We start from the raw sequence: 18,967 nt of genomic DNA, 5'->3' as shown, positions 1-18,967 counted from the left end.
GTGCCTGTTTCTTCTAAAATCATGACTCATGGCTGAGGAAGAGGCTTGAGCATCACCTCTGCCCCACGTCCCTTCATTTCCTATGCAAGACACCAGAGTCACTAGAGATACTGACCAGGATTCTTCTGGATGTGCTACTTGCCCCCACACCCACAGGCAGGAGGGGGTTATAGGAGTATGTGTACCCCCTTTTGTCTCTAGTGCAGGGGTTTTCATCAAAGTCAATTCAGCAAAATATTGGTTTCATAAGATGCTCTGTGGTAAGGGAATTCTATGGTCAAATTTCGGAAACTCAATATCTTGCTTTTGCATGTGTCAATAAATAGGTTAGAATCTATACTAAAGGCTCTATAATATCCTACAGAAAAGAAATATATTTAACTGGGAATTTCCCAAGTGGATTTGATGATTGCCCTCCTGGGAGTTTCCTTTTAACATCCCACAGAATGCACTTTCACCAGTGCTGCTTTGATGCATGCTTGAGGCACACAGCCTAAGAAGCTACTTTTGTCGGCTCTCATTAAACCTATGATGAGTCTGCTGGCTGTCCTGCTTTCCCTTTTCCAGAAGGTCCAAGTCTGTTCTCCTTGGATACAGTCTCAGACTTTTGTTCTTTCTCCCCAAACAGGGATGGGGCATTTCCTCTTTATTTCCATGTTATATCTATTTATTAGTCAGACTCTGACCTTGCTTTATGTCCCCTTGACCTTCTGAGTTCATTTTCTTTCTGGATCATTTCTTTTAGGCCACCTACAAACCCTTCATCAATGCAAATACACTGATCTCTTAAGCTTCCTGAAGCCCATTCATTTGCTCCTCTGGTAGGAGACCAATTTACATGTGCAGCACCAATAATTTGTGACCAAGGTCAAGCAAGAAAAAGAAATAATTGGCCCCCATCACATGCCTAAGGTTATATTTCTTGAGCAGTAATGTGACAACCTGGAGGTCCACGGACCTTATAAGGCCTGGAAATGTGTTTATTTGACTTGCACCATGATTTCTTAAATTGGAGGATTTTACATAAAACACCTGGAGCCCAGCTTCTCTTGAGAAATCACATTTGTTGATACTGGGTTGCTTTCCAACTGGGCAGCAATTGGCTGGAGCTGAGTGCTGGCTGTTCCCATGACACAGAGCACATGCTCTCCAGTTTGCTAGAGTCCCCACCACTCCCTAGAGCCCCACGTCCTCTCACCTCCCTCACTTATAGTAGCTACCTAGCCTCTGCTGCCATTTGGATTTGTGACCCCTCCCAGAGACCTTCGTAGTTTCCTCTGAGGAATTTTCCTAGGAGCTGCCTCAAAAGTGTCTCTCCCACCTCCTTCCCCATCTGATTCTTCCCATTTGAGCTGCTGGTACCTTTGGCCATGAGTCCTAATATGTGTCTAATGTCAAGGGTTGACCAGTTGCAGCAGAGTAAGAACTGAAGCCATTGGCATTGCACTGATATGTGCACAGAAAAACAGTATCACCCATGTCCACCTCTTCAGAGAAAAAATATTTTCAGTTGCTGTGTGTTTACAGGTCAGGGATAACAGGGTAGGCTTATCAACTGTTTGACGAGCATGGAACACCAAGTAATGAACTTGTCCTTTACTGAAGAAGTAGCTTAAGCTCATGTTTACCTTTTCCCTGAATTTTCCACTTTGCACAAATGATGGTTATTATGAATGCTAACATTATGCTATCAAGTCTTGATTATTAAAGGACAGATTATTATCCAGTCCTCAAATCTCTTCTTTTCTAACTCATTAGCTTGTTGTTGGTGGTTTCATTTTTCTTTAGTATAGTTATCACTAGCTTGGTGGAGAGCAAAATTAAAAGTACAAATCATGAACCAGGTCATCAGCTCAAGTCAGAGGCATCCTGTTTATCTTTGCCTCATCCCTGCACATGTCTGCAGAAACCGTGATTATGAGCAGCCTCTATTCCTCTCCCTGCCCAAGTTTGGGGATGAGGTGATACAGAAGAGGAAAGGGAGAACCTGATGAATTAGAATGCTAATTAACAGGAATGTATTGATAGCTCAAGTAAGTTTCACTAATACTAACAGTTTGGGGTTTTAATTCACCCATGATGTTCCTACCACCTCTTGCCCTGTGGTAATCCAAAACTGGAGGTTGCAGACACACTTTCAACCCACTGAGTTCAAAGGCAGGGTAGGGTACTTGGCTTGATTGGCACTTTGGACTGCTCTCCAAAAAGGCCCACTTTTGAGATTAAAGGGACTCTTCATTCAACAGAATAGAAAACATCTTGTTATTAGACAATGAGGAATTTCAGTCTAAGTGTAGGTCCAATAAACATGACTATGCAGCATTTATGTAAGTTCCTGACACTTTAGCAGCTGGAGGGTATAAGTACATTCCTGGAATGAGGAGAGCCTCTCTTTCATTGGAGAGCATTAGAAGATAGGGAAACTGCTTTCTTAGTAAAAGGTGAAGTGGTAAAGCCAAAAGAAAAAAGAAATTAAACACTCATTCAATCTTCAAAGTAGAGATCTATAATCTTCAAAGTAGAGATTTGATGACCCCTGTCAGAGGGGTGTTTACAGAAGGATGCTTACACTGGGAAAGGGGCTGAAACCTAAGGGCCGGTCCAAAGCTTGGAGTCTGCAAGTTATTATTACAGTTAAGAATTAACTGTAAATGAGAGAGGCTACAGTGTACTTGCTTATATATTGCTACACGTTCTTCTTACAAATTCCCATAAGAATCAACAGTATCACACCAATGTCTGAAACATTTCAAATCCATTCATTTATCTACTCTCATTCTCAGAAGCATCCTGTGAGATAGCTGTACTTTCCATTTTACATACCAGAAAATGAAGAATCAGAGAAGTGAGTAACTTTCCCCAGGGCAGAGAGTAAGTAAGAGGCAGGGTGGAAGCTGAAACTCAGCTCTGATTTTTGGATGCTGTGAAACCCAGGGATTAGTATCTACATTTCACGTGAGGGGAACACAACCTAACATATGGAGTTGTAAAGCCATTTGCCCAGGGTTTCTGGAGAGATAATTTACTTATTTCACCAGAGAGTTACTCAGTTTCCTGATAAGTACAGCAAAAGGCTGCTTTCAAAATTTCCTTTGGCCAAATAACAAAGGCATTAAAACGGTCTTTAGTAAATGTGGTTTTAAACGAAGAATTAAAATTAATCATCTGAATCTTTCTTGAGAATATCTACTGTTTTTCAATCTCTCATTAAACATGTGCAAGTATGAACAGTTTAAGGAAAATATATCAGACTGAATATGCTAATCACATCAGCTCTAAATATAAAGATGGACTCTGGTGTATGACAGAAACGTCCCTAATGCAAAAGGACGATAATTCTTCAAAGTTCTAATTAGTAAAGTATAACAGAGGGATAATAAACTCTGATATTCTTTTCTCTGGAGATAAAAAACCAAGCAAAGAAAAACCATGTTAAGCTAAGTTTAGAGGCCACCTAAGTCAACTTCTGCTTGAGAGAATCTGAAATCATGGTAGTGAGGAAGAGAGAATGACGTGTGGAATTTTGTTCAATATAAATTTCTACTTCCACAACCAAACAGCACGCTTCACAGTTCAGGGCTTGGGAAAAAAGCCCTGTGGTTGGTTTCCACAGTTTTCTTGGCCCTGATTTGCACGAACTCCCCCAGGTTAGCAGAGCTTGTTCACATTTGCCTCTCTCCTGACAGCCCTCTTCTTTCTGTCTCCCTGAGGCTTACCTCATCTCTTCTCTCTCTGACCTAACACCCTGTACACCCATACATTTCAGTATAAAGGTCCCCATGTTCCTAGGAGCCCTGAAATTTGGGATCTGGAAACACTTGGCAAGATAATTCATTCCTTCACTGACCTATTCAGAAAGTTATCTGCTGACTGCCCACCTCCCCATCCACTCACTCACCTATAGGATAACATGTCTCCCGTGCACAGCATGGAGATCATGCCACGGCTGCCTCCCACCTGCCTTCCCACCCCACCTCAGAACTGCTCGCCTCTCTCTTCACATCCAGCGTCCTCTCGCATGGCACATCTGCCCTTTGCCCAGCCTGCTTCTCTCCTCCTAACATGCACCTGGCTCCTTCTTTCCTCAGGGCATTCCCATTTCTTTCTCAAGCTCAAATGTAACATTTTCTGAAGTTGAATCCCACTTTCTCAGTTAGGTGCTCCCACAACACACTCATTATTCATGGCTCCTTGTTCAAACAAAGCCCACCATATTATGTTGTATTTCCTTCTTTTGTGAGGGCTTGAGGGAGGGTGGGTCTGGTTGGTTAAATTGTGTTCTCCAAGAAGCTCTGTTGAAGGCCTAACCCCAGTACTTGTGAATGTGACTGTATTTGAAATCGGGGTCTCTGCTGATGTAATCAAGATGATGTCATACTGGGTTAGGGTGGGCCAAATCCAATAACTTGGTGTCCTTATAAGAAGAGGGAAATTTGGACAGACAGACACAGAGACGCAGAGGGAGAATGCATGTGAAGATGAAGGCAGAGATTGGAGTTTTGCAGCTACAAGCCAAGGGACGCCAAGAATTGCTGGCAACCACCAGAAGCAAGAAGCAAGGCATGGAACAGATTCTCCCTCAGAGCCTGGGAAGGAACCAATCTTGCTGACACCTTGATTTCAGACTTTTAGCCTCCAGAATTGTGGAGAAATAAATTTCTGTTGTTGGAATCCACCCAGTTTGTGGTAATATGTCATGGCAGCCTTAGGAAACGAATATAGTTGGTGATAGCTTCTGGATATGCTCATCTTCCCAACTAGACCCATGGGCTCCTGGAAGTAGGGGCGGTAATCCATATTTCCTCGGTCCTAGAACTATACTGACACAGAATAGATGCTCGGCACATTTTGGCCAAATGAGGGAACATGCTCAGCACCATCCTTCTGCTTTTAGGTCAGTGGATCCCAAGAAGGGTTCATTTCTCTGAGTGAGCAAGCTTAGGAATGAGGTGGAGAGATAATGGTTTAGCATCAAAACAATGACTTAGAGAAGACAAAGAGGATAAATCAAAGTGAGAAAAAATGGGTCAAAAACCTTGTAGGTGGATTATAAGAGAAAGTGGAGGCCAGGGCTGGGGTTGGTCAGGGAGGGAATGTTTCGAATATTTTGGACTGCATTTTGAAACAATGGGTGATGATCAGGCCCCAGAAGGAGATGCCATATTAGACTGAGAAGTTAAGGGTGGAGTGGGGAAGGGCAGAGCAACAGAACAAGCAAACGACAAGGTTAGACTGGCATTCGGGAGGAGATGCTTATAAAGGGTCCCAAAGGCAAAGCAAGTGACTTTAAATTCTATAAAATGGGACAAGGAGTGTGGCAGCAAGTCCTTGTGTGACAGAAACAGGACAAAAACATGGGCGGCTGCCAAACTGAGGGTCTGAGAACAAAGAGCATCAAGACAGCCAGGGGCCTGCTGAGGAAATCCTGAGGAGGGGACATTGTGGGGACCAGCTGGGAGCTGAGGAACAAAGGAGGTAAAGGTCTCCTAGGGGGCACCCCAGTTGGTTGTTGGGTGGGAGGCAATGGGTTCTCATTCAGTGGGTACCATAAGCTCACCCCTGGGCTCAGAGATGATGTGTTTGTCATCCAGATGAATGAGTCTGGCTCCTTTTTTTAGAAACCTTTGAAAGATATTCCACAACTCTCTCAGTAACATTTTAGCCTTTAATAGGTCTCCAGCCCAGGAGAATCTTCCTCCCATCCAAAACAGCAATTCCTCACTTTAGAAACACATTTTCCCCCTCTCATTCTTTCCTGAGCTGAGATGAAGGGTAAGGTGTGGTCAGTATTTCCTGTTGTGAATCCTTCACACACTTGAGGCCTAGTCCCAACACATTCTCTGCTTTTCCTCTCAAAAAAAACAAAAAAACAAAAAAACAAAAAAACAAAAAAAAACCCCCAAAAACCCAAACAAAAAAAAGATTTTGGTTTATTTAAGTTTTTCTCATGGGGCTGTTAATTATCTCTGTGGTTCTTCTCTAGTCTCTTTCTTGGGTGTTTCCTTGGTCATGGGGCACCAAACTGGGCATCCAGAGATGCAGGGAAGTGCAACAGGATCAGTGGAGGCTGCAGAATCAGACAGACCTAGGTTTTAATAGCAGTTCCCCTGTTACCTAGTTGTATGTTCTTGAGCAAGCTGCATCATCTCTCTGAGCCTCAATTTCCTCATCTGTAAAATGGATCAACAATATTTACCTTATACTTGGAGCGTTGTGCCAGTTAAAAATAATGTACATGAAATTCTTGAAAACATTAAAAAATGATGGCTCTCATTGTCACTGTAGGTTGGAGCAATGCTGATTATGTTGGGAAAACCACCACTTAAGGACTTCAATAAATACCCAGATATTCTGTGTGCTTAAGCCACTACACCACTGCATAGTTCAGATGGCAACTTTTGTTACCTCTCATCGTCACATAAAACACAAACTGGTCTTATTCCAATACAGCGAAACCACATACTGACTGTGCTAAGAGAATCAAATTTTCAAATTTCCCTTCCACAGAAGTAGAGTTGCATAACATATCAAATAGTTATTTCACTTGCAAAGGGACTTGAGTAATGATATCTTTAAAACTCTCATATTGACTGAACAAAATCATTGGGATTTTTTTTTTAATTAGAGAAGACTAATAAAATTCCCGCTGCAGATAAACTCATTCTAATCAGCTCCTTTATATCCACTTCCCTCCAAAACCCGTAAATGTTACTGTGTTAACAGTATTTTTAAAAAAGAGTTATTTATTTGAGGGGGAGGGAAGAGAGTGAGTGCAAGGGGTAAAGGTCAGAGGGAGAGGGAAAGAATCCTCAAGCAGACACCCCGTTGAGCATGGAGCCCAATAGAGGGCTCGATCCCAGGACCCTGAGATCACAACCTGAGCGGAAATCAAGAGTTGGACACTTAACCATCCAGATGCCCCTACTGTGTTAATAGTGTTTTAAACCAGTGTTTAAAAAAAGATGATGTAGGGGCACCTGGGTGGCTCAGTTGGTTGGGCGACTGCCTTCAGCTCAGGTCATGATCCTGGAGACGCGGGATGGAGTCCCACATCGGGCTCCCTGCTCGGCGGGGAGTCTGCTTCTCCCTCTGACCCTCCCCCCTCTCATGCTCTCTCTCTCATTCTCTCTCTCTCAAATAAATAAATAAAATCTTAGGAAAAAAAATAAATAAAAAAATAAAAAAAGATGATGTGTTTGAAACCTTTGAGAGATATTCCACAACTCTCTCAGTAACTCATTTTAGCCTTTAATAGGTCTCCAGGCCAGGAGTGATTATGACAACTCCAGCATTTGAACCCAGGTTGTTGATCCATTGTACAGTGTGATCTCAAGTAAATAAAATTGTACAGTGCAAGCATGGAAAAAATATATTATAATGCTAACAGTGTTTATTTCCTGGGGGACAATAAGATTTCTTCCACAATAAGCCTTAATTACTCATATAAAGAAAAGTTGTTTTGAGAAATGGTACATATAACTTTATGAAAACATGTTATCACAAATATTTAAAAATACGTGCATCAAGTAAACTGCTGAAATGCACCAAAAAGGTAATATTGTGTTTTTGAGTGATGGCACTATGAGTGATTTGTTTCTTCTTTAATGCTTCTGAACTTTACAAAATATTTATTTATTTATTTTTAGAATATTTTTAATTTTTTTAAAAAAGATTTTTTTTATTTATTTATTTGACAGTGAGAGAGAGAGAGAGAGCGCACAAGCAGGGGGGAGCGACAGGCAGAGGGAGAGGGAGAAGCAGGCTCCCTGCTGAGCAGGGAGCCCGATATGGGGCTCTATCCCAAGACCCTGGAATCATGACCTGAGCCGAAGGCAGACACTTAACCGACTGAGCTACCCAGGCGCCCCTACAAATTATTTACAATGATACTGCAATGTATTATGTAATCATACTTTATGATATATTTTTAAATAATGATAAATGCATTGAAAAAATTTTATCAAGATAAATGAAGAGAAAAAAGCACGTCATATATTGCTGTATCGATGACTCATGTCCTATGACCAACAGATATTTATCTGTCCCTTTCAGAGAATCACCAAATCTCAGTAAGGGCTTTAGTCATCCAAGATGACTATTATTTGATGTAGGATCTATTTTTGTAGTAATGTAAATAATAATAATCATAATGATAATAATAATAATCTAGTATCAATGTGCCAAGCCTTTGTAATAAGCACTTTAAATGCATTGCTTCACTGGAGCTTCAGAATGATTCTATGGTATTTAGGTAAGGTATTTGTAGTAGACAAAATACTGTCTTGGAAATGTCCATGTTCTAATTCTTGGAAGCTGTGAATATGTTAATTCATATGGCAAAAGGCAATTAAAGTTGCAGGTGGAATTGAAATTGGCACTCAGCTGACCTTGAGATAGGGAGGTGATCCTGAATTATCTGAGTGGGTCCAATATAATCATAAGGATTATTTTAAGTGGAAGAGGGAGGCAGAAGGAGACTGTCAAAAGGATGCCATGTAGAGAAAGACTTGACTGGCCACTGCTGGCTTTAAAGACAGAAGGGGGCCTCAGCCAAGGAATGTAGACAACCTCTAGATGTTAGAAAAGGTAAAGAAATGGAATTTCCCCTAGAGCCTCCAGAAAGGAATGCCGCCCTGAGGATACCTTGATTTTAGCCCAGTGAGACCTATTTCAGATTTCTGACCTCCAAAACTGCAATATGATAAATCAGTGTTGTTTTAAGCCACTTAGTTTGTGGTAATTTGCTACAGCAACCATAGGAAACAAATAAAATATTATATCCCAATTTTGCAGGTGAGCAGACTAAGGCTTAGAAGAGTAACTTGATGAAGGTCACATATAAGTGATTATGACAACTCCAGCATTTGAATCCAGGTTGTCTGATGATAGCACTTGTACCCTGGGGCACCTGGCCTCCCTGGATCCCCAGATGTTTGTCCAGAAGCTGCCTGGACATTAAAATCTGAAAATGCTCTCATCAGTAGCCCCCTGCACTTGAGGATGGCTCTAATTGGTAGAACTGATGTCCTATATATGGTGCTTAAACTGGTCTTTCCAGTCATTTTCCCCATTGATTTATCAGGCAAAATAACCCAATTCCTCCTTTATGAGAAATACTTTTTAAATATTTGAGGTCAATAATCATTTCTCCCTAAGTCTTCTCTTCTTTGGGTGAAACAATCCCAGATTCAGTCTTTCCTTATAAGACATTAAATTATAGCACTTTCCTGACCTCTTCCCTCTGGAAAGCATCCACACTGTCAACACCCATTTGAGGAGCTAGCCAGTTCTTAACCTTACTTTGACTTTCTTCCAGGAGCTTATCATTCTGACCTTAACCCTTCTGAACTTGATGATATATTACATCTTGAGCTCTTTGATGGAAATATTTCTAAAAATCAATCAACCAATAAATACTGATAATTTTTGGATTATCTGTTCTAAAACTTGAAGATATAGCTTGTTTTCAAGTTTCTTCTGATGTTATCACAAACTGATTCCACTCTTTGTTGACATGAATCATACCTTTCTTGTTTGAGCCTGGCAGGGGCTAGAAGAAAAGGTCTGTTAAGCTACAATAAGGAACTGTTCTGGCAAACCAGCAACTTTATAAGGAGCCTTGAGATCTCATAGGCTGCTCCTGTGTACCAGTCTGAGAAGCTGTGCTACCCATTCCAGTGGGCTGGGGAGCCAGGAGGAAAATGAAGGAAATGCTAAGAGTCAATGTGATTTCGGGGCACCTGGGTGGCTCAGTTGGTAAGCTTCCGACTCTTGATTTTCGCTCAGGTCATGATCTCAGGGTCGTGAAAGGGAGCCCCTTGTAGGGCTCTGTGCCCAGTGGGGACTCTGCTGGAGACTCTCTCTCCCCCTCTGCCCTTCCCCATGTGCTCTCTCTCCCTCAAAAATAAATAAGTAAATCTTAAAAAAAAAGAGTCAGTGTGATTTCATCATATTATTAACATGCTGTGAATCTTTGAGGTAGTGAGACTTGCACACAAGTATTAGTAACATTCACAGCTCTAAATGATCCATGTTGCTGTTCCCTTGTTTCTGCAAATAATCAAGGGCTGACTGTAAACAAATAAGACAGCCAAGAAAAACCCCTGAACTTATGCAGTTGCATAATGATGAACGCTTGGTGAAAAAAACATGAACCCATATTTCATTCATTTTACTCCCTGCATCTCTTCCAAGGATGGGTGGGGAGGGTGGGGGATAAAACATTTTTGTGGGCTAGTATATAAACATTCCAGTAATTAAGTAAGCTGCTCTGTCAGAACTGACTTGAAGAGTCAAAGGTACTTGAACACAAAGCATAAGGTTTGCATTTCCTTTTTAAATATCTATGGGAGTAAGAAGAAAAATAGAAATGCCATAATCAACTTCACTTGGGGTTTTTCTGAATCCCAGATGTTTGAAAAAATAGTTTGATATGTTGAGGGGAACAGGTGCAAGACAGTTTGGACCCCTGGGTACTTAGGGCAGGTCTCTCTTGGGTGCCGAGTATTAGACGAGGAGGAGAAAAACCCAATTCAGGGCACAGAATGAAGCCTCCAATGGTGAGGATTTAAACCCTGCTGTTGTACCTTTATGCTTTGGGAAAGTCAAACACCTGGGCTGTAACACTAGGCTACCTCACAGGGCTCCTGGAAAGAATGAGTTAGAATGGTTTCATTTCTAGATTAACAAAAAAAAAAAAGAAAAGAAAATCTTACGTAAATGGTGATACAGTCTATGCTTGTGACTACTTCGCATACTACAGGTATTCAAGAGGGGAGGCCCTTTCATTTTCAGAATTCTATGATTTGAGCTTTGCTGGCTTCTATTTTGCCTCCTACAGAATATCTCCGTGTTCATCTAAAGTAGGAGAAGAGATGCTCGGTGGGTGAGGGGAGAGTCAGCATGAATGAAGGAAGGGTTGTCATGAATCGTGTTGGATTGCCCTTGGCCATCCCCCTACCCACCAACACTGTGCTCCATGGCCCCAGCTGGTAAGCCCTAGGTATCCCATGGAGCACATGACACCTGCCCAGCAACTCCCCTTACTCACTCCTACCCTGTTCCTCCTCCTACCATGTCAGCTGGGGTCTGTGGCCCCAACCTTGATCCTGTCTCTAGCCTGGCCTGTGCATTTGGACTTAGCATCTCTGGTGTTCAGATCCCAAATCTCTGCCTCTTGAACACCCATGGATCCTATGAAGGAAATTTTCTCTATCGCTCCAGGCCTATAGAATCCAACTCAATCCTGGCTAATTGATGCTATCCTCCCATCCCCTAGGAGAGGGATTATGATAGATTCAAGGTATCACAGATGGGGTCTCCTCCAACTTTTAGTTGTCCTCCAACTTTTCAGTTCAAGGGCCATGCCAATAAAGCAAAGACTTCATGATGACTGATTTCATTGGCAATTTAAGGTGTTTTCCTCATGCTTGTTATTCAACAATACTCAATAACAAATGTTTATCGATTACCCACTGTGTGCCATGAACTTACACATGATCTCCTTATACTTAGAGCAATCTTGCAAGATTTTCAGGGGAGGAAGCAAAGGATTAAAGAGATTAAGTAACTTGCCCAAGGTCACACAGCTAGTAAGTCGCAGAGCCAACTTTTGATGCCAACTTAAGACTTTTCCCTGCTGCTTCATTCTATTAATATCTGTTAAGTGCTTAGTTAGTTGCAAGATGTATTTCCAACCTCTTATGGTCTCGGGCTACATTAGGGCTTCTGGGGGAACCCCTCATCAATTACTCCATGGGCTTGGTTCCAAGAAAGCTAACACTCCAGAGTCTATTAATTACCCAATGGCTTTTGGGAAAGGTGGTCAGCTTTTGGTAGGAATGAAGCACTGTTTCGGTCCCTTTGAAGTGCCTAACAGGAAATATCTTGCTTCAGCCTGAACTGCTGAGGGACATATTCAAGTGGATGGCACTCAACAGGTTTGGAATAACACATTCCTCAAGTGCTCTGAGTTTCTGAGCAACAACGAAAAAATTCCACAGTTAGACTCCTCTTTCTGGACACTCAACCACAGTGACACTGGAATTTGGTAGCTTTTGTGTACATATTCCATATATAAAAAAATCCTTCATGGAGAGTTAATCCAGAAACTCCATGGAGGATTGGTTCTTAGATATCTGCAAGACTTCAGTGGTGTCATCAGCTCATCTGCTAATACTGACTACCGCCTGTTTGAGGGACTGACGATCCCTTCCCTCCTCCCTAGCTGAAGCCCTCTTTCCTCCGTTCCTTTACCTTTATTGCAAACCTCCCCCCCTCTGTGAGCCCTGGCACGTATGAGGTTTTTTTAAAAAAATAAATTCCTCTCTGCTTGCCAGGGCCAGCTTATGGAAGAGAAATGTGCATAGATGCAAGGAGCCCGACACTCAGAAGGGCTCTGTACTTGGCTTAATGAATGCTCTACTCCCATGGACTTGAAATTCTTAATAATTTTGTACAAGGGGCCCTGCATTTTGACATTTCAGTGGGCTGCACTAATCATGTATTTGGTCCTGCTCTGTGCTATGGACACTGAGATAGGGAGAATAGTCATACCACGCAACTTAAGAGCGGGTGGTGTGCCTGTGGTCCCCTTTTGGAACTCAGGAGGCATCTTCCCACAGAGACAATCCATAAAGATGGATAGAGATGATAAAAGCTCTACCCTCCTTTGCCTCAATATTTTCATCTCTACAATGGAGAGAGTAGCACTTACCCTTGCATGTTATTATGAACATTGAGTGGGACCATGTATGTAGTACGCATCAGTGTGTTTGATATACAATAGGTATTTGATGAATGAAATCCACCGGAGACAGCAAGTGCAGAAAACAAGAGTTTGAACTCTGGAGGAGTTAGGAGCTAGCTTAGAATCACACCAGCTCCGGTGCTTAAAAAGATGTCTGACTTCAGTTATGTGACTTAGCTTCTCCCAGCCTCAGTGTCTTTATCTATAAAATGCCTTTATCTAATATTTACCTTGTAAGGTGATCTTGGGATTTCAATAATATAATGTATTTGAAGAATCTAGTTTATCAGCTGGCACCTAGTAGGAGCTCAAAAAATAACAGTTCTTACTTTGGTTCCCTTATAACACCATTTCTGCACTCCAAACAATTCATTTACAAATGATGTAGGCATACAACCACTAATAAGTGTCTTACGCTATCCAACTTCCTTTATGCTGTATGACCTACAAAATGGAACCTCCATGTATGTGAAAATCACTTTGTAAAAGATATTTGAAGATTACTCTTCCTTCTTTGCTAGACTATGAATTCCCTGAAGGCAGGAATCAGGTTTTATTTACCCTCGTAGCCTAGGACACCTTCTAACTAACATGTTAGAATCTTAGTCGAATTAAATCTGTCTTCTGTTGTTTTTGCCAACAACAAGGTGATACTTTTTCATAATATTTCTAAATTAGCAATTAATTATTAGCCTGTCAATGATTAGGAAGCAGAATGTACCAAAAATAGCCCCATCTCTGCCATTAAAGGCCTTTTTATCCTTGCCCATCGCACTTGGCTCATGTTCCTGCTTTCTTGGGTCTGGTTCTTGCTCCATTAACAAAGCTATTCCACTAGGGAACATAACTTAGTTTTGGACAACCAACCACCTTCTCTGGCAACAACCTGTGTAAAGAAGCCACCAGAGGAAGAATTTCCTAAAACCCCAACCAAACCCCAAGCCCCTTTTAGGATTTAAGGAGGCCTCAGAATTGTGACTTTTAACCATTAGAGGGCTACGGGTCCCTGTGAGAGCCTTCTGATAGTTATGGACTTTCTCTCCAGAAAACTATATTCAGTGTCCTCTATACAATTTCAAGGTATTCTCAGAACTCCTGCAGCCTTTGTACCTCAGGTTAAGAATTCCTCTTAGAATAGCCCAGAAAACTGAATGAGCCATGTGAAAGATTCAAGTTCCCTGATAAATTCTAGCCCATGTTCAAAACAAAACGAAACGAAACAAAACAAAACAGTTACAACTTCCTAGATTTAACCTCAGGGCTGTCCCCAAATGCCCAGCCCGGCACCTTCACCATAAGGACATCTAGCCAAGCCCTGACTACTCTCTGGAAAACCTCAGTTCAGCAGAATAAAACGAAGGCTTGTTTGATAATATCGTTTACATTTCCAAATCCCGGGTATCAAGCTTTCTTCCTATCCCTTGTGGCCCTTCCTAAGTTTAGCCGCTGGTGTAATGGGGTAACCATGGCAACAACCACCTGCCTATTTAAAACCATCTCCAAAGCTAAATAAGGAAGCCTGGAGAAAATGGCTGCTCGCCTGCCTCTCAGCGGACAAAGTGGGCACTCATGAGTATTTTCCACATGAGCAAGCAGGCGGGGTAGAAGCAGCAGGGACTCAAAGTTCTTACTAGGAAGGCTGCTAGGACCTTATGCAACAGGGCCCACCTCTGTGCCACTAGGTCTCCACTTATTTGCAGGCATGTGGATTTACACGCAAATCTGTGTGCCTCTCGTCCTGGGCGACCACACTACCTTGACCTCGACCAGGGGAAGGGTGTGCAGCTAACTGCAGAATAGTCTTATTAATAGGATGGGGAAATGGGAAGGAAAAACAGTCACAAGATCACAGTGAAATGCACAGTGACAACTTTTTTTCTGACAGAGGTAGCTTTCTAATTGTATTTAATCATGTGGGCAATTGACCACTACTCTATTTATGTCCTGTGTTGACCCACTGATTTATGGAATATAGAGAAATTTCTGCCTCCCTCTGCTTCCTCACTCATTACAAACTACAGGGGTTTTGCTTCTTCCTTTGCTCTTCCCCGGGCATCCTGCCTTCTCTCACTCCTTGTTATTATCCTTCTGTACATTTGCTTCCTTCTCCCTGGGCTACCCTTCTCTTTTTGCCAACCTGGAAAATACACACTTGTTTCCCACGTCTTGGCATCTCCATGGGTAGAAGCCCCTCCACGCCAAATTCCATGTCCTTGCTTTGTGTTCCATAGGTTAGCTCGTTTCATACCACTGCACACAAGTCACTCTGCATATCTGCCTTCAGGTCTGCACCACTGGACTGTGAGCCCCTACACATGTCTGTTCAAAACACCTACAGAACAGTGCCTGGCACGGAGTCTATTTTCTAAAACTAGTGTGGAATGAATGAATGAGCAGAACCCCTATGGATCTCACAAGCATATGGCATTTTAACAAGTATGTGTGCATGAGTATGCATAAGGCCACCTCTGTGAAAAGAGCACCTAAGACGTCTACAACAGGTGGAAGAGAAGGAATAATTTAGCGTGTATGTGAGAGTGACAAGGAATGTACAAGGAGGGTCAGCTGATTACAGTAAGGGTGGGGGTTAAATGTATACCTGTTAATAGTGATTTGTAAGTATGCGTAGGCTGGGTGAGAGAGCCAGATGGAATAGGCTTGGGACAGAAGGCCCACGCTAAGAAGATTAGTTCAGCTAGTAGATCCCATAGATCACTTTTCCTGAAGCTGAAGTATGTTATGATAAGACTTTCTTTTTCCCGGGTTAACCTCCCAGGCAGTGGGGTCAGGGGAAAGGAGCAGCAATGAAAATGATGGTGCTCTTTGGGGTGTGAATCTTTAAACAAATGTCTTCGGACAACCTCTGCTCAATCCTATGGGCTACGTAAGTCACTCCCTTCAGGCTCAGTCTGCATTCCTCCTCCCCACCTGCTGGAGGGTGGGGTGGGAGCCAATGGTCATCTTGAAAGGGCACAACAAAAGAGGAAAACGGATGGAAATCAACCAACGAGAAGAAAAAAAGAAAGAATGGAAAAAGGTATTTTAGCAATCCCAGGGGTAGCTATATGCCAGTCACAACTCACTTCTCGCATATTCCCTCCCACCAGCCAGAAGGGCTTAGTTTTGTTTGCAGAAGATCTGGTTTTCTCTCTCCTTGTAGTTTTGGCTCTAACATTCAGGCTTCACACAAGGGCTGAGGCTGGGACTTGGTGGGTTCCCGGTCTCACAGCCCCTGCAGGGGCCTCTCTCTGCTGCCCTCTGCTGTCGGGGGACGCGGAGGCGACGCCCTCTCTGCCCTCCTAGCCCCGGCCCCGCCGCTGCCGCTCCCTCCCTTCGAGACAGAGAGAATCCGCGGCCCCCTCTCCAACACCCCGCCCCGGCCATCCTGCCTGGCCCTCCCCACAGAAATTCCGGGGTGGGCTAGGGCTGCGGGAGCTTTCCGTCTAGAGAAAGCGGCCAAGCCCCGGGAGGCGGGTTCCAGTTAGCCAAGAGCAGATCCCCACCCCTCAAGGCGGGCATACCACGCCCTCCCTGCCAGCCCCGCAATCCTTCCCTCTGCACGGCATCCTCTGGGAGGGGACAGGCGGCCGGGCTGCGGCAGGTCTCTGACACCGTTTTCTGCTTGGAAATGGAAACCGTCCTTCCGGCAACGTGGCAGGAAAGCCAAGTCCCTGGGCTGCCGGGCCAGAACGTTTGTGCGAGAGCAGGTGGAGGCCTCGGTCTGGCCCGGCTGCGTGGGGGAGGGGCGGGGCCGGCGGGCCGTGCGGCGGGGGCTGCAGCCTCAGGGCACTCTTACCTGCTGTTGAATTTTTCAGGGTGTTTCTCTCTCATCACGTGGAATCTGTGTGCGATGGAAGCATCCTGAAAGGGAAAGAGAGGGAAGCAGACGCCTGGTTAGTGGTCATGACCGTGCCATGCGGAAAGAAAGGAAGCACACAGGCTCTCACTGAAAGCCCCCAACCCTGGAGAGTCCATGTCATAGGGGAGAACAGGAGGCTCCCGCAAAGGGTGAACACCAGGTCCAAGGTTAGGAGCTAGCCACCAGTGCCTGTAGAACCTATGCCGGTCGACTCCTTGCAGTTTTCATTCTCGGCCACAGTTTAGGGTGAATGAAGGGGACAGCCGCTGCCCTTTGAGGGGGGAGAGGCTATCTGGGTGTGGGGGCAGTTACAGTGCAGAAGCCCGTGTGCGCGTGGGGCTGAGTGTGAATTTCTGGAAATGCCTTGCCATATTAACTTTTTTTAAAAAATACTTTTTATTTTGGAATATTTTAAGACTCACAAGAAGTTGCAAAAATAGTACAGAGAGTTCCTGTATCCCTTTCACCCAGCTTCCCCCAATAACATCTTATGTAACTATGGTACATTGTCAAACCCAGAAAACTGACTTTGGTGGATGCTGTTATATATTAATTCTAATCATTCATATCAGTAGAAATAATTAGTAGCATTGAATAACATGCTTAGTAGATAATAAAAATATATTCAAACTTCTGGCTTCTTTTACTTGATCTCCACAGAAAGGTCCTTCCCCAAGGTCAAGAAAAGTCGCACTACCACCGTCTATGGACACTTTGCTTTCCTATTTGCACACCCCTTTGCTGCGCTATTGGCCACCTACTCCTCAGAACTCACTATTAGGAAGGCTCCCATGACACCATGCTTCTGGGCTCTCCATTCTCTGACCAGAACTTCTCAGCCTTGAGTCCTATCTGTAGCCTACACTCCATGTCATGGACCATCTCGAGTTCTCACACTTATTACTAGCATCTCTGATGTCTCCACAATGTATATCTGTAGAACCAACCCCGAGCTTCAGACCTAAAACCAAGCTCATCTTTCCTCCTCACACTTGGTCTTTCCTCCTCATTAATGGTCTCATTTTCCAGCAGAAGAATGTGTTGAGCCCCTTCACCGCTCAGGCCTCATGCCAACACATTAGGTGCAGGGGTGGACTTTATAAAGAAACAGGAGAATTGAGCTATGGGTTGGGGGGGTGGGGAGTGACACAGAAACAAGGGAGCTGACTCAGATACGTGCAGGAAAAAAGCTACAGAAACTCGTTTACTACACTATATGGCTAAGAGAGCACTGAAATTCCATTTAAGCCAATGCATATTAATTCCGTTTCTTGGTATGGACTCACAAAAGAAAATTTCTGAACATTATTATTTTTTAACATCAGGAGGTATCGTTCAGTGGAGAACCTTTTTTGGAGCATGTGCTATGTGTGGTGAGTAAAATATAGGATAATGGTGGGAGACAGAAAGTCTGGAAGCAAATTAGGGGGTCAAGAGGGGCTTCTGTCATACTTGTATTTGGCAGAGTAAACCCAGCGAGCAACCCACTACAGAGGCAAGTCGAGGCTATGGGTTTTTTTGGTGTGTGGTTGGCCAACACTACCTGCTGAAATAATGTTTTGGGAATTTAACATTTATTTTTCTTTTTTTAGAAAAATATTTTATTTATTTGAGTTAGAGGGAGAGATCTCACAAGCAGGGAGAAGGGGTAGAGGAAAAAGCAGACTCCCTGCTCAGCAGCGAGCCCAATGTGGGGCTTGATCCCAGGACCCCGGGATCATGACCCTAGTTGAAGGCAGACGCTTAACTGACTGAGCCACCCAGGTGCCTGGCAATTTAACATTTAAACTCTAGTTACTGATTGTTTTGTTTTTCCTTTAAGACACATGGAGAGTTGAAGGTCTTGGTTAGGCCCCCCTGTGAACACATGGTGGGAGATGTGCAGGGCCCCCCCAAGCCTCTGTCCCGGGTGGCTTCCCCAGACAGCAGGCCTTCATTCTCCCTCCCTGGCTCTGAGCAAGTTTCAGTGAACACTCTGAATAAAGATTCATGTGAAATCTGTCAAATGCTTCTCTAGAATTCAAGAAAACATTCCATCAACTTGTGTTCCTTTGAAGCACTAATTTTCTTCTGTCAGGAGAAAAGAAAGAAAGAGGAGGAAAGAAAAAAGCCATCACACATTGCCTGGCATGATTTGTGCTTTGCGACCCTCCCCCATACCCCTAGGACTATTATGACTGGCTCCTGGTTTTCTTTTTTTCTTTTCTTTTTAAAGATTTTATTTATTTATTTGAGAGAGAGAGAATGAGAGAGAGCACATGAGAGGGGGGAGGGTCAGAGGGAGAAGCAGACTCCCTGCCAAGCAGGGAGCCTGATGCGGGACTCGATCCTGGGACTCCAGGATCATGACCTGAGCCGAA

At 43.5% G+C, this 18,967-nt stretch overlaps 1 protein-coding gene across 3 annotated transcripts in view; it reads right to left on the bottom strand.

Annotated features, from left to right (window-relative positions):
* DGKG (diacylglycerol kinase gamma) overlaps nucleotides 1-18,967 on the bottom strand; it is a 159,844-nt gene that overhangs the window by 67,743 nt on the left and 73,134 nt on the right. For all 3 annotated transcript variants that reach the window (XM_021692349.1, XM_021692350.1, XM_021692351.1), the window contains one exon: nucleotides 16,545-16,609. In XM_021692349.1, the coding sequence (XP_021548024.1) occupies nucleotides 16,545-16,609 (65 nt within the window). The remainder of the gene's footprint in view (nucleotides 1-16,544; nucleotides 16,610-18,967) is intronic.

The sequence above is a fragment of the Neomonachus schauinslandi genome, chromosome 1 (genome assembly GCF_002201575.2).
Source record: "Neomonachus schauinslandi chromosome 1, ASM220157v2, whole genome shotgun sequence".
Classification (NCBI taxonomy): domain Eukaryota; kingdom Metazoa; phylum Chordata; class Mammalia; order Carnivora; family Phocidae; genus Neomonachus; species Neomonachus schauinslandi.
This window is presented reverse-complemented; position numbering and strand designations above follow the sequence as displayed.